General features: G+C 43.2%; 2 protein-coding genes across 2 annotated transcripts; both read left to right on the top strand.

Moving 5' to 3' along the window:
* The first annotated feature begins 1,265 nt into the window (after positions 1-1,265).
* Positions 1,266-5,953, top strand: spra (sepiapterin reductase a). Its single transcript, XM_084486622.1, has 3 exons — positions 1,266-1,922; positions 4,418-4,705; positions 5,295-5,953. Exons 1-3 carry the CDS (start codon positions 1,601-1,603, stop codon positions 5,483-5,485), a joined length of 801 nt encoding a protein of 266 aa, XP_084342748.1. The 5' UTR covers positions 1,266-1,600; the 3' UTR covers positions 5,486-5,953.
* Positions 5,954-6,751: 798 nt separating this feature from the next.
* On the top strand, positions 6,752-13,129 carry smyd1a (SET and MYND domain containing 1a). The gene is made up of 10 exons (XM_084486453.1): positions 6,752-7,002; positions 8,687-8,863; positions 9,477-9,693; positions 9,905-10,035; positions 10,142-10,180; positions 10,330-10,525; positions 11,320-11,412; positions 11,688-11,851; positions 12,053-12,221; positions 12,755-13,129. The coding sequence occupies exons 1-10, from the start codon at positions 6,866-6,868 to the stop codon at positions 12,914-12,916; spliced, it is 1,485 nt and encodes a 494-aa protein (XP_084342579.1). The 5' UTR covers positions 6,752-6,865; the 3' UTR covers positions 12,917-13,129.
* Positions 13,130-14,035: the final 906 nt, after the last annotated feature.

Genomic DNA, 14,035 nt, shown 5'->3' with positions numbered 1-14,035 from the left:
CCTACAATCAGAGTGTCTGCTTCATCTGCTTTCTGTGAGATGGGCCCTTGTTGGCTTGAGGTGGAGGTAAAGAGAGCTCCGGCGGCATTTTATAGTTCCAAGTCGCTGTCAATCAAACGGCAACTCAGTCTTTCGCAGACCCTCCAATCATCACGCAGAAGCCCAGCATCCAGGCCAGCCCACACCCAGCCTCCATTCACCCCAGAGACGCAGAGCTTCTGTGGGAGAGACATAATCACAGCATTATCCAATGACCGTCGACTTTCGACGCACAAAAATTGCCCCATTGAAGTTGATGGAATGAAGTTGGTGGACCTGCGATAAGCAGCTGATTCTGAACAAACTCGTCGTCGAGATGGACGTGTTCTAACGCATTTTTAGTCAATGAAATGTTAACACAACAGTATATATCGGGTCGTTCTTCCCCGCCCACCTCCACTACCACACTAGAACAGTGTGAAACAGGAGCACCAGAGCATTATTTTCACCAAAACCGACTCACAGGGCATTTATTGCTACTAGTGACCACCGCAAAATTAATGAAAAAACGGTGGAATGAGACCTTTAAATGGTTTAGAATTACAATACTACAAATATTATAATAGGCCTATATACGATAATCTGGATAAACAAAAACGTAAAAAATAATAATAATAATAAAGACAACATTTTGGGACATCCATGGTTACAGTTAAACTGTTAAAACACAAAAGATAGAGGGACAGGATATCAAATAAAAAAATATAACAACAAAACAGTTAAGAGTTTGTTTCCATCAGCACAGCAATACATTAATATTTATAATGTTGTATTTGTCATTGATTGTATTTTCTAATGTTCTAAAAATCGAGAACATAGGAAAGTGTTAACTGACATTCTGACAAGTGGAACAATTATCCCCCTGTATTTCAATAGTTTCTCAAACATAAACATAAACATTTACATCAGGAGAAAAATACAAAAAAGAGTAAAACCAGTAATTAAATTATGAAGTCACTGTCAATCGATAATGGTATTCAGGATCATCTGATTTTCAATTTTTCGCTCCCCACAAACCCATTGTCTTGTTCTACAGGGCGGTACTTTGAAGCGGGAGCCCTGTGGAAAAGGGAAGTGTGCCCTAAAGTCTGTTCTGATTGGCTGGGGCCTGGGGAGGTGCTGCTTATTACAGCATGTGTGGTCTGATGGGAGCTACAGTTCGGCTACAAACAAGCTATTTATTTTAAGTTCTAATGTTCTAATGTCTTGTGGTTGGAAAGACCATTAACCCTGCAGTGGCCTATACATTTTCCCATAACCTAATTCATGTTAATGTTGCAATAGTCCTACATGTTGCAACACATCAGCCACATATATAGCTCCAAGAACAACAAACCAGAATGAACAATGATGGACAAATATACTACTGTTAAGCTCTTCACTGTTCAATGGGGGGCAGTGAAAGGGTGACTCATACGTTTCTAATCTCCAGGGGGCGTGTTTTATGGCCTTCACATATCTACGTTTACATCCACGCATACTATCTTAGATCCCCGGTAATTTTTCCCCTTTTTACCACAATTTAAATCCCTCGTAGACATTTTTTACATCTACTGACGACATGCAAGCACTCGACGCGAAAGACCTGGGGAGAGCCTTGTGCATCATCACGGGAGCTTCTCGCGGATTCGGCCGAACCACAGCCATCCAGATCTCCGAGCTGGTCAAGCCCAAATCCGTGCTGGTCCTGGCCGCTCGAAATGCCGAAGCCCTGCGGACGCTCCAAGAAGAGCTGGCCGCTTCGAAAGCTGGAAAAGCGGGCGTCATCGTTGAATATGTAGTCGCTGATCTGGGAGCGAAAGAGGGGGTGGAAAGTGTTGTTAAGGCGGTCAAATTACACTCCTCTGAAGACTTTGATCACCTTATACTTGTCAATAACGCAGGTAAGGGAAAACAATCCTCTGCGAGACGCATGCATGTGAGAAAAACCGAAAGCAGCACTACTTCTTTGTAGTACCTTTCAAATATCAAAATGTTCAGCTATTTAAGGACATTATTATCTGTCTCTTCCATAATGACATATTAGACACACCGAGAAGAATTAGACATTAGATTCATGGTTTTGTTTACGGTACGATAATTTAACCCGGTGAGTGTCTAGACCGACAGAATGGTCAATGGTCAAGTCATTATTAAATAAATAATCCTATGAAATAGATCAATATGGCTATCAAATAAGTCCTGAAATAAAGAAATCAGGAAATTCATATATAAATAAATATGAATATTGAAATTAATCAATATAGAAGTAGGTTACTATTAAATAAAAATGGTTTGATTAAAAAAACGTTTTATAAAGGACTACCTTTATTTATTTGAGGTGACTTTTATTTCATTATTCCACATTTATTTATTTCATGAGACTTTTATTTCATAATTCCACATTTATCGATTTCAGGGGACTTTTACTTCCTAATGTAGCTATCAGATCAGACTAAAGCAACAGAACCAGAATTGAATCACTGAATATACAGCAGCACTGAATGGAGAACCTAAGTCACACCCTTTCCGCTGTCCCCCATGGGATGCGAGGGACAAACCTTTTTGATTGCTGTTTGTGCCATGAATTAGTGAATTAGTCATGAGTTTGTCCATTTAAAAGAGAATTTTGCAAATCCGATAATGATGGGATGCCCCTGGCTTTCTTACACTTGTCAGAAAAGATCTATGAATAATTCCACACTTGGTTATACTCCAAGAATACAACAGAGCACCATTATGTCCTTTGCAACACATCCCACGAAAATGTTGGACATGAAATAGCAGAGTGCTAGCTGGTCATGCTATTCGATGCTCAATGTCATAAGACAAACTGTCTGTACCTGGGGCAGTAACTCCTTTTTTATGTAAACATTCAATATCAGCTGGTGTTGCCGTTTATTGTAGAATAAAGATCCACCTGAGGGGACTGTAATTAGCTGAACAAAGTTAACAAACATGAGCTACAGAGCAATATGGTGATGCAGAGGCCTCTTGTGTAACCCATCCAGCTGCGATATCCGCCATGTCATTAACCTCTTCCTCTATGTCTCTGGAAGTGCAACATTTGTCATAGTCTTGTACTACACCAAAAGTGTATCCCTGTCAGTATACAGTGTGAGGTTTTCACCAGCAAAAAGGGAAGTGAAGTTCCCCAGTTAAGGCCTGAGCTGACATGTCTGACCCCTGTCCCTCCTCCACCCCTCAACCCAAACGGCTTGTCCTGGTTTTTTCAGTTTTAATCCGTTATCTTCTCGTTGCTTTGTGATCGAGTGAGTCATCGCACACAGAGACTGGGCCATGTCAAGATCGAATCAAAATCAATAAATCTTGTCGGATCTGTGTGTTCAGACGGTTTTGGATAGGTGGTAGTGATTGGACATTTGCAGGGAAGGGGACAGATTCAACTGTAGTCATGTGTGGACGTAGTGTGTGTAGTATCGTCGTGGAGACAGGGCGCTTATCCTGTGTGTGAGGCTGCTAGTGATGAAGCCAGTAGGAAGATAACTTTCTCAGTCAACATTAACAATAGCATAATGTCAAATGCTACCAGTGTTTCTTAGGTTCCTGAAATGGATTTATATCGAGTTACATGTCATGTTAACAGGCTAAAGAGTTGAGGGTATTCTAATCAGTTAAACACAGCTTATTTTTATGTTCAGGCAGTGTAGTAGATAGCACAAAGCCTTAATGTTAAGGTGCACCAGTAAATACCATGCAGAGTGTAGCTCATTAGCACAAGCTGTGAAGTTATTTGTAAGTTGGCCACTAAGGGTGCACTTTTCCTTTCTTTTTAACAAAAAAACTTGCATACACAGAAGCATGGTTGCAGACATTTTCTTTGACAAGCAGTGATTTAGTGATTTACTCCACTCAGCCCTTACTTATGATATTGTAAGTCTAAAGGATAGTTTAGACTGTAAGGCTTACTCCATTATTTGACCTTTGAACTCCGTTCAAATACTTTCATGCATATTTTACACTAGAGCTCTCTCCGCCTTCTCTGCAGGTAATGGATTTTCTAGTTAGGATCCGGTCGCCTGATGCCCAAATCACTTTAAAAGGTGACATATTATACCACCAGGTGTGTGTGTGATTAACCATTACAAGCCGTTTTGAAAATCAGCCTCTTCTGCCATCGCAAGTGGGCGTGTCCACCTAGATGTGTGCTGGATAGATCAGTCTATCAGCCAGTGGACTAGCAAATTTCAAAGGTCATCTATCCGTCACACATCTAGGTGGACACGCCCACTCGTGATGTCAGAAGAGGCAGATTTCCAAAATGGCTTGTAACGGCTATCACACTCACACCTGGTGGTATAATACGTCCCCTTCAAACGATTGTTAGTGGCTATCATTCACATCTTCTAAACCTTTTCATTGTAAACATTTTCTCCAGGCTCCCTGGGGGCGTTGCGCTACGCCAAGACCTTCACGGACATGGCGGAGGTGACCTCCTACATGTCGTTCAACCTCAGCTCACCCGTGTGCCTGACCGCCTGCATGCTGGAGGCGTTCCCGCGGCGCGAGGGCCTGCGGCGTACCGTGGTCAACGTGTCCTCCATCTGCGCCCTGGAGCCCTACCTGTCCTGGGGGCTGTACTGCAGCGGGAAGGCGGCCCGCAACATGATGTTCAAGGTGCTGGCCTTGGAGGAGCCCGATGTCAGGGTGGTCAACTACTCCCCGGGTGAGCCGCGTGTTTCGGAGCTCAAGTTTAACGTTCAACCTTTAAAAATGGGACCGCCTACTGTTTGCATGGACTCAAAGTGCGTCATCAACAGCATCATCAGTAGCGTTTCAGACACAACCCATATGGGCGTAAAACCTGGTTAGATGCGCAGACATGTATACTTTGAGCATATTGTATTCATCATTCATATATTTATGTATATTATTACATATATTTATATGTATTTATTATATTTTCTGCCTGAATCTCCATAAAATGTCAACATTTTATTGATTTGGATTTTTATAAGAAATACCAAATATTTTAGTACATTTTCATCAGTAGCCTACAACTGTGCCCATGACATGACAATATAATATTTCATATTTCGCACTGTTGTCTCCCATTTTTCCACATTCTATTGATTAGATTATTGATTATCATCCAGTCTTCAATAGGCAAAAATATCCAAATAAAGTGTGACGTGATGTAGCAGCGGTTGGTCGTTATCGTAGGCAATAAGAACGGAATCCTGGATGAAATGAAAACATAATATTTAGATTAGCTTACATTCTGGTTCCCCCGCCCCCCCCCCTTCTCCCCCCAGGCCCGCTGGACACCAGCATGCAGGTAGAAGCCCGGACCCTGACCCAGGACGACAGCCTCAGGAACACCTTCGCCGACATGTTCGCCAAGGGCAAGCTGCTCACCTGTGAAGCGTCCTGCGCTAAGCTAACAGCGCTACTGCTCAAAGACGAATACACCAGCGGAGCACACATAGACTTTTACGAAGTCTAGGAGATGTTTTTAATGATTGATGTTAAAAGATACCAAATCGTTTAACATCAACAAACCGTTCGTAAGTCTGTGGTTGAATTGGTTATATATTTTTTTACAATATGTAATGCCATCGGACCGTGGAGGTGAATTATTGGAGGCTTATTGAAAGACCATTATACATGACGTTGTGTCAAAGGTGCTTTCATTGGATAATGATAGCATTTTGTTGATCAGTGTGAAATGGCATATGAATGCACTGCACTATATTTCCAACCAAACCCAAGAACCCAGAGGTATATAAATGGTTATGTGTTTATTTTCTACAATCCTAAATTTCTACTGTTAGTCTGTAGTGAGATAACTGTCATAGTGCCTTAACTGTAACTTGTTTACTTAATCTAAGCTTACTACGTGTTCCAAGTGTTTGTCCAGAATATACTTCATACATTCCTCTAGAAAAATGTAAACTAATAAAACATTAAAAAACGAAAATGTATGACTTATCACTGTGACGTATACAAATACAATGAATAGACAAATTGCATTGTGTGGAATGTTGTAACACACACACACACACACACACACACACCGCACATGCACACACACACGTAGACACATTCCTCCAATGCCACTACAGGAAAAGATACACAGATGCATTACGTCTTGAAAGGCAGTCCCATACTCACAGCACTGACTACTACAGTAGGAAGCTAGTGTGTGAAGCTTTCACAAAAGCTTCACATTGGCTCAAAATGAATAACTGGCATTAAACATTTCCCTTCTGGATGAACAAAGCACGCTGTTTTTTGATTACAAAAACAGGGTTCACTAAAAGTTGATATGGATGAGCTAAAAATGGATTTGTGATGAATTGGGGAAAGGGGAGAAGTAAAAGTAAAGAAGGTCCAGAGGAATCCAATTTGTTTACATACAGTTTGTGTTATTTCAGCCACACACACACACACACACACACACACACAGTAAAGTGTTTCAAGAAGCTCTGCTTCCTGTCATGAGTCTCCTGTGGACTCGTACTGACAGCCACAGCTGCCCGGACCAAAATACACCAGGAGGGACCCGGTCCGACCCAAACATGGGAGAGCACCCGCCCAACCTATACGTCCCCACTGCCTCTCCCCCGTCGGGGGGTGGGTGACGAAATCCTTAGAGGGTGAGGCTATTTCAGTCTGCAGTTGAAGAGAGCCAGGTACCAAAAGGTTTGTCAACGAAGACTCCAACCAGAACTGTTGACCGCCCCCCCCCCCCCCCCCCCCCCGCTCACTCTCTCTCTCCCAATCTCACACTCACACCCCACTCTCTCTCTCTCTCTCCCTCTGTCTCTCACCTAACTGTTTGGTCCCCTGTGTGTGTTTGTGTGTGTGTTTGTGTGTGTGAACAATGACTCTGGGGACGATGGACAACGTGGAGGTGTTTGACGCCGGGGTGAAGGGCCGGGGCCTTAAGGCCACCCGGGACCTGTTGGCCGGCGATGTGGTGTTTGCCGAGCCCAGCTTCTCCGCCGTGGTCTTCGACAGGTAGGAGGACGCGGTCCTGTGTTACATGAGTTACTGCGGATTCTTGTGATTCAGAGAGAGAAGGGTTTATAGGACTGGCTGTCCTGTATGTATGTGGTCCCGCCGTGTTCAGCTGATGTCAGCGGAGAGGCTGACTGAGGGCAGGGGCTGTGATGTCATTGATACGCGTTCAGGCGGTGGTCTCTGCATGATTGCATGACGTCATTATACAGACTCTGGCGATTTTTCTGTTTTTCATAAATCCTGACTGTTTATAATGTTAAAATTAAATTAGTTAAAAAAATGTGTTCAATTGAACTTCTGAGTCTGATTGTGGACATTGCAGTTTCTGGCCAAAGGTTTCATGTGTCGATCTCTTTCAAACAAGATAAGTTTACCGTTGACTATTTTCAGCAGGAGAAGATGATTATTTTTGATCAATTGAGCTTGACCTTTTCTTGTTTTTGTGAGTGCATTTTGTTGAAATGTGTAATGTTCAGTAGGGCTTTAAGTATGTTGCCATGATCTGCTAGCGTAGCGTTAGAACCATATAAGAGCTAGTATCTACCTTGGCTCACACAAGCATGCATCCAAAAGATCTGCCTAATGTAAGACTGACAGCGGATATCCAAAACCTGTGTGCATGTATATATAATATATATTTATATCGGTTTGCGTGTGTGCGTGTGTGTGTGCACATGTGTCTGAGTGTGTATGTGTCTGAGTGTGTCTGTCTGTCTCTGAATGTGTGGGCTTGTGTGTGTGTGTGTGTGTGTGTGTGTGTGTGTGTGTGTGTGTGTGTGTGTGTGTGTGTGTGTGTGTCTCATGGTAGCCCTTTTTGCTTATACACAAACAAGCTACAACAGAGATTGTCTCAAAGCCAAATTCATCATTACAAGCATTACGGCACTGGCTCGCCTCGCTTACTGCTTTTAAATGGAAACAGCGGACGCTGGGGAATAAACAGTTTACACAGAAGCTCCCTGGGCCTCTATCTTGGGTCTGGTGTGTACACAGGGCCAGGCCATAAGCCTTTCAACGCTGTACAGAATTTGTGTTCATGCTTGACGTGTGAAAGGTCAGACAACCTCTACATGACAACGTCTGGCGGCTCGCAATGGAGAAGCAAACTTTGAAAAGTACTTTGAAAAGCATCAAGAAGTGTTTTCCATCTCGTCTGTTACAAAAAGGCGAATCCTAACGGATGTATGAATGCAAATATTGCTGTACCAAAAGTGGATCAATTTGACTTGAAAAACACATTGAGTTTACGTGAATTATAAAGACCAGATGACAATGTTGTTTGTTATTTTAATTCCCATAAACTCAATGAATGTAGTCAAGAGTAATGGTTTCTATTGAGACATTGTGCAGTATTTGAGTTAACGTATACGTTTACGTAAGTATTTTGGTTATTCATTACTATGGATCGATTCTCATTGTAACTTCAAACACAATAAAAACAATGACTAAACCATCAAAAAAAATCATAAATCTTCATGGTATCAAAATACAATGATTTCTTCTTAACATTGTCTTAGCAAGGATTAAGGACACATTGACTAGAGTGATTATAGTAAGTTTAAAGGTGCTCTAGCAAGGACAGCTTTACAACTCTCAAATCATACCTACAGCACCTTTAAGTTGTCAAACGCCTATCCATAAATTTCACAATTGGACTCTTGTGCCGTTTTGTCTTCTCCAGTTTGTCCACTACGGTGTGCCACAACTGCTTCCGCCAGCAGGCCAACCTCCACCGCTGTGTTCAGTGTAAGTTCGCCCACTACTGCGACCGCACCTGCCAGACGGCCTGCTGGAGCGAACACAAGAAGGAGTGTGGCGCCATCAGGAGCAGCGGCACCGCGCCCAGCGAGAATGTCCGGTAAGGATAGCAGAACATGGCAAGTCATTGCATCGACTACGAGCTCCTCGACTTAGAGGGAAAGGCTTTTAATGATTTTGGTTACGTTATTGTCATTGGGGGGGACTCCCCTTCCTGGACACACCCCTGTAAGGGACACAATACATTGGATTAGAGTTGTTTCGATACCGATACCAGTATCGGAAATTAACGGTAACGAAAGTATCGGTGAGTAACGCAAGTCTATGCGCCGATCGATACCATCAAATCATTAGCTCATTTACTACACAGGCAAAGAACATCACGAACACGTGCGGTGTTATGCTGCGTTCGTTAATGGTCGGAATGGGAAACATGTCATCTTCGACCTACGTGCGTTTGAGCTACTAAGTCGGAAAAAGATGGATGCATGGACGCTTAACTAAAAGAATACAAATGTATTATTGTAGTAGGTAGTATTATTCTAGATTCTAAATGTTAATGATGTAGTTCTGAAAAAAAAAATCTGAACTATTCCTCAAGTTCAGGAATCGGAATCGGAATCGGTATCGGGAAGGAAAAAATGGTATCGGAACATCCCTACATTGGATTTGTCTGCCAGAAATGACTCCCGTTTGCCAACCTCTTTTGCTAGCCTGGCGGCGCGCATACTGTGGCGCATCCAGAAGGAGACGGGCGTGGTCTCGGACGGTCAGCTGACCTCGGTGGATGAGCTTGTGGACCACGTGTCCGACCTGACCGACGAGGACCGCGAGGAGCTCCAGATCGACGTTCACAAATTCATGGACTTCTGGCCTAAGAACCAGCGGAAGCAGCAGCCATTGGAATACATCTCACACATCTTTGGCATTGTAAATACGCTAGTTTAAAATTAGTAGTAGTAGTAGTAGTAGTAGAAAGTTAACAGCTAACAGTGCTTCACACTAAAACAAATTTAGTATGAAGCACTGTTTGTGTTTAAGTCAAAAAAACAAAAAGGTATTGATAGAATAATAAAGTTTGATTAGATTGGAAGAACAACTTTTTTGTGTTTTTGACTTAACGAGATGGCTCTCCTGGCAGATCAAGTGCAACGCCTTCACCCTGAGCGACCAGAGAGGTCTTCAGGCTGTGGGCGTCGGCCTCTTCCCCAACCTGTGTATGGTCAACCACGACTGCTGGCCTAACTGCACCGTCATCCTCAACCACGGCAAGTATGTAGGCCAAGCCAACCACACGTCAATCTCCTCCATTCTGAATGAAAGTAAAGGCTGTGAGAGAGGAGGATAAAAACACGCTTTTTCCTGTTGTTTTTCCAAGTCAGTCAGCTCTGAACTCTGCCCTCCACTCCAAGAGAAGGTAGGTCTGAGCTTGTATTCGTTGATGACGGTTGAAAGGTTATGTCTTGTGAACACAACACCTACCTTAAATTAGTTTAAAATAAAGCCACTAAACTCCTGAGCAGACGCACACTCTCACTCAAACCTAACTGCGCTTTTATTTTGTAGGATTGAGTTGCGTGCCCTGGAGAAGGTCGCGGAGGGTGTGGAGCTCACCGTGAGCTACGTGGACTTCCTGAACCTGTCTGCCGAGCGCCAGCGCATTCTGAAGAAGCAGTACCACTTTAACTGCACCTGCCAGCACTGTAGCGAGCATATTAAAGATGACCTGATGATGGCCGCCAAGGAAGCGGAGGGAAGCAAAGTGAGAGAAAGATATGGTTGTTTGTTTTCACAGGAAGGCATGTCAAAGGAATGTAACCGATGGTAGACAATTGCTGCTGGTACTTACAACCAGATGTTCCAGTGGGGGTAAATATGCCCTAGACACCCCAGATCCTTATCCTGATCTTTACCACACCAACCCTATACCTACTCCCCAACACCCTCTCAACACAACCCTTGCTTATAACCAAACCTAATCCTGAGCTACAGCCTCATAATACCTACACTTAACCATCTCTAACCCAAACACCCATACCAACTTTGATACTACCATTAACCATTTACAACCAAGTAACAACCCACCCCTGGTGTGGACGGCCAGGGAATTAGTTTGGTCTTGTTTCTACCAATGGAGCCGCGACAATGAAAAATGTACATTATGAATGCTTATGTTAAGGGTAATTCAAGGTGTGCAAGGTTTTTATGTGTTTCCATGTCTGTTTATTTGGCCAAACCAAGTCCAATGGGTTCAGCAGTGGTCTTGTGACAGCTATTTTGAATTTAGGAGCAACAAGTCCTTGGCAGTCCTTGGCAAACCATGCCATGCCTCTCTAGTGAGATAGGCTAACGCTGTATCTACTAACTAACTACACACCATCACGTGTGTAGAGCGTGATCATTTGTCAAGAGGTGTCAAACCTTTTGTGAAGAGCAACATTATTTAGGGCCGTCATGGTGTATCTACTACGATACCAGTGAAATAATATTGAAATAGTTATTCAGCAAATTAAAGCATGTTAATCTCTTCAACTCCCATCGTGTCTGTCCCTCCAGCCATCTGCTGAGCTCATCAAGCAGGTGACCAAAGCCAGTGAGGAGTGTCTGGAGAAGGTGGCAAAATGCCGTCTGCAGGGAGACTTCCATGGGGTAAGACGTTAAAAGGATTTTATTGTTAGAATGTGGGGTTTCTTTTGTAGTATTTTCTTTATATTTAGATTTTTTACATTACTGTTTCTCCATTTTATTAATAATGGTTCTCTTTATTTTTGAAAAGAATATCCCTTTTCCATTTTTTATACATCTTTTTTGTTCTCCTTTATTGACTCTCCATTTGATTAAAAATGTTTCCCTTTTATTTTTGAAAATAAAAATCCCTTTCCATAAAATTCCTTTCCCTAAACAAAAACAACAAATGTGTTCAGATTGCCAGGTTGTGCGGTGAGTGCCTCACCGCCCAGGAGAACGTCCTGGCCGATACCCACCTTTATAAGCTCCGTCTGCAGAGCACCGCCAGTGAGGTGCTCTCCTACATGCGCGCCTTCGCCGAGGCCGCCCAGTACTCGCGCAAGACCATCGACGGATACATGTGAGACACACACACACACACACACTGACTGACTGACTGACTGACTGAATACTGACTGCACCAACACAGCACAAACAAATCCCTTATAAGTGCAAACTTGCATGGCAATAAAGCTCTTTCTGATTCAGAATGATTATGGTAAGGCATAACCAAGGTGCGGTTATTTCTCCAGTCCTAAAGTGAACATCTGTGTTCAAACAGGGCGCTGTATCACCCCACCAACGCCCAGCTGGGCATGGCCATCATGCGGGCCGGCGTGACCCACTGGCACGCGGGCCAGATAGAGGCGGGCCACGAGCTGATCTGCAAGGCCTACGGCATCCTCCTGATCACCCACGGGCCTAACCACCCCATCACCCAGGACCTGGAGGTACGGGATGGTGTTATAGAGTTACTGGCAGAGGAGAATGTTTAAGCTAGGCTTTGATTTGAGGTGAGGAGCAGAACTCTCTGTTGTTCTAAATAAGCCCAGTTTGGATCAGAGATTGGCAGACTGTAGAAGGTGCTTACACAATACCCCAACAAACAGCAACAAACAGCAACACCAGGCCAGTGTGCCGTACCCGTAAATTGGCGGGGTCATTGTCATTGTCAATACAGTATGACAAGGTTTAGCACTTTAGGAAAAGTGCAGAGGGTCCTTTAAGGAGAAAGGTCTTATTATTTTGGATGCAGCGGTTTTCAAAATGATAGACCATGTAACCTTGCAAATCAATTTTAGCACCATAACACATGATTAGAGCCACACTTGGTTTGGGTCGACTTTCCCCGTGATCAATGAACCCATTATACTGTGACATGGCAATACTGCCTTTACTGATACAGTACGGCATGTGAACCTACCTCACCGTGCGGTACCAGGCCGTCCGTATGTGACCACGGCGTCTCCGTGTTTCTCCGCAGTCCATGCGTAGGCAGACGGAGATGGAGCTGAAGATGTTCCAGCAGAATGAGGAGGTGTACCACACCATGAGGGAGGCGGCTCTGAAGAAGCAGCCAGCCAAGGGCATGGCAGAGAACACCACCGCGGAGGAGAAGATAGAGGACGTCTCCCGCAAGCAATAAACTAACCACTAACTAAATCACCTTAAGGCCTATTGAACACCCGTGTTCTCCTACTACACCTCTGTGACAAAGGTCTGTGCTCTGACTGGCCGGCTTGTGTATGTAGTTTTTGATGCACTGCTCTGAAGCCTCAAATCTCCGGTGTCTGTACCAACGTTGTGTGTGGAGTGTGGAGCTGCAATAATAAAAGATGAAAGTTTGCTGTATGATAAACCGTGGGGTCTAAAACCGTGTTTACTAGTGGTCCAGTTCATTTAGGGTCAAGGGTCTCTTTAAATTCGTGTTTTTAGCTCAAAGCATTAGTTAAAACAAACTAAGTACACAATAATTGTTTTACTTGACTTATGTCTTGCCTACTCTGTAAATCAGTTTAAAATTGCGTGAACTTGAGAATCGATAATCTGAAACTCTCCAGATACTAGATAATATAATACATACAGAAAAAAAGTATCCCTCTTATTAATATATTTATTATTTCTGTTTATTACTTAAATTTTGCAATTACTCATACTAATCTTCCAAACCCTCCTTTTGAAAGTCAGATAAGTAGACAATTGTATTAACAATGCAAGCCTTGCATAGCCTAGGTTATGCTTGTATGTGCACGTTGCTGATTAGCGTCTGATATATAATGTTGAAATAGTGTTGGCGGTTGGATGGACACATTGAATAGTTTTTCCTTTACACCCAACCCTTTTGAATGTAGGCCCTCTTCACGTGGCTTTGACAAACTAGGTCATTAGGTTCAGCAGGCTTACTTTGCAAAATACAAATTCCAATGTAACCGTTGAGCTTACTTTGAGATGAAGTCATTTGTTTTCAGTTGCACTAAGCCTCTGTAGATAGCTGAGGGAGCCGCCTTACAGGCTATTTGAACTAATGTAGATACTACAGCAGCAGCAGCAACAGGACCTTTCAACACCTGTGGAACCCCAGGATATGCCTGTCATCGTCCCTTTGAAACGTTTCAACTACGTGAAGCAGTACCACTGCCAGTGCCATTGTGCAGCTCCTCTCTGCGCTGAATTGAAAACAAGTGACGCGTTTTAAAACAATGAATAAAAAAATTAATTTGAATCTTATCTAATAAGTCAATCTGAATAAATATTGGAATATTCC

Source organism: Micromesistius poutassou (assembly GCF_964030765.1).
Source record: "Micromesistius poutassou genome assembly, chromosome: 22".
Classification (NCBI taxonomy): Eukaryota; Metazoa; Chordata; class Actinopteri; order Gadiformes; family Gadidae; genus Micromesistius; species Micromesistius poutassou.
Note: the sequence above shows the minus strand (reverse complement) of the source record. Positions and strands in the feature narration are given on the sequence as shown.

What these genes read in the sequence shown, in the direction of transcription:
- spra (XM_084486622.1), top strand. Translation starts at nt 1,601, where the DNA reads ATGCAAGCACTCGACGCGAAAGACCTGGGGAGAGCCTTGTGCATCATC. An exon ending in TATACTTGTCAATAACGCAG is followed by an intron (nt 1,923 to 4,417) that starts GTAAGGGAAAAC and finishes CATTTTCTCCAG; the next exon opens with GCTCCCTGGGGGCGTTGCGC. An exon ending in GGTGGTCAACTACTCCCCGG is followed by an intron (nt 4,706 to 5,294) that starts GTGAGCCGCGTG and finishes TTCTCCCCCCAG; the next exon opens with GCCCGCTGGACACCAGCATG.
- smyd1a (XM_084486453.1), top strand. Translation starts at nt 6,866, where the DNA reads ATGACTCTGGGGACGATGGACAACGTGGAGGTGTTTGACGCCGGGGTG. An exon ending in TCTCACACATCTTTGGCATT is followed by an intron (nt 9,694 to 9,904) that starts GTAAATACGCTA and finishes CTCTCCTGGCAG; the next exon opens with ATCAAGTGCAACGCCTTCAC. An exon ending in AGGAAGCGGAGGGAAGCAAA is followed by an intron (nt 10,526 to 11,319) that starts GTGAGAGAAAGA and finishes CTGTCCCTCCAG; the next exon opens with CCATCTGCTGAGCTCATCAA.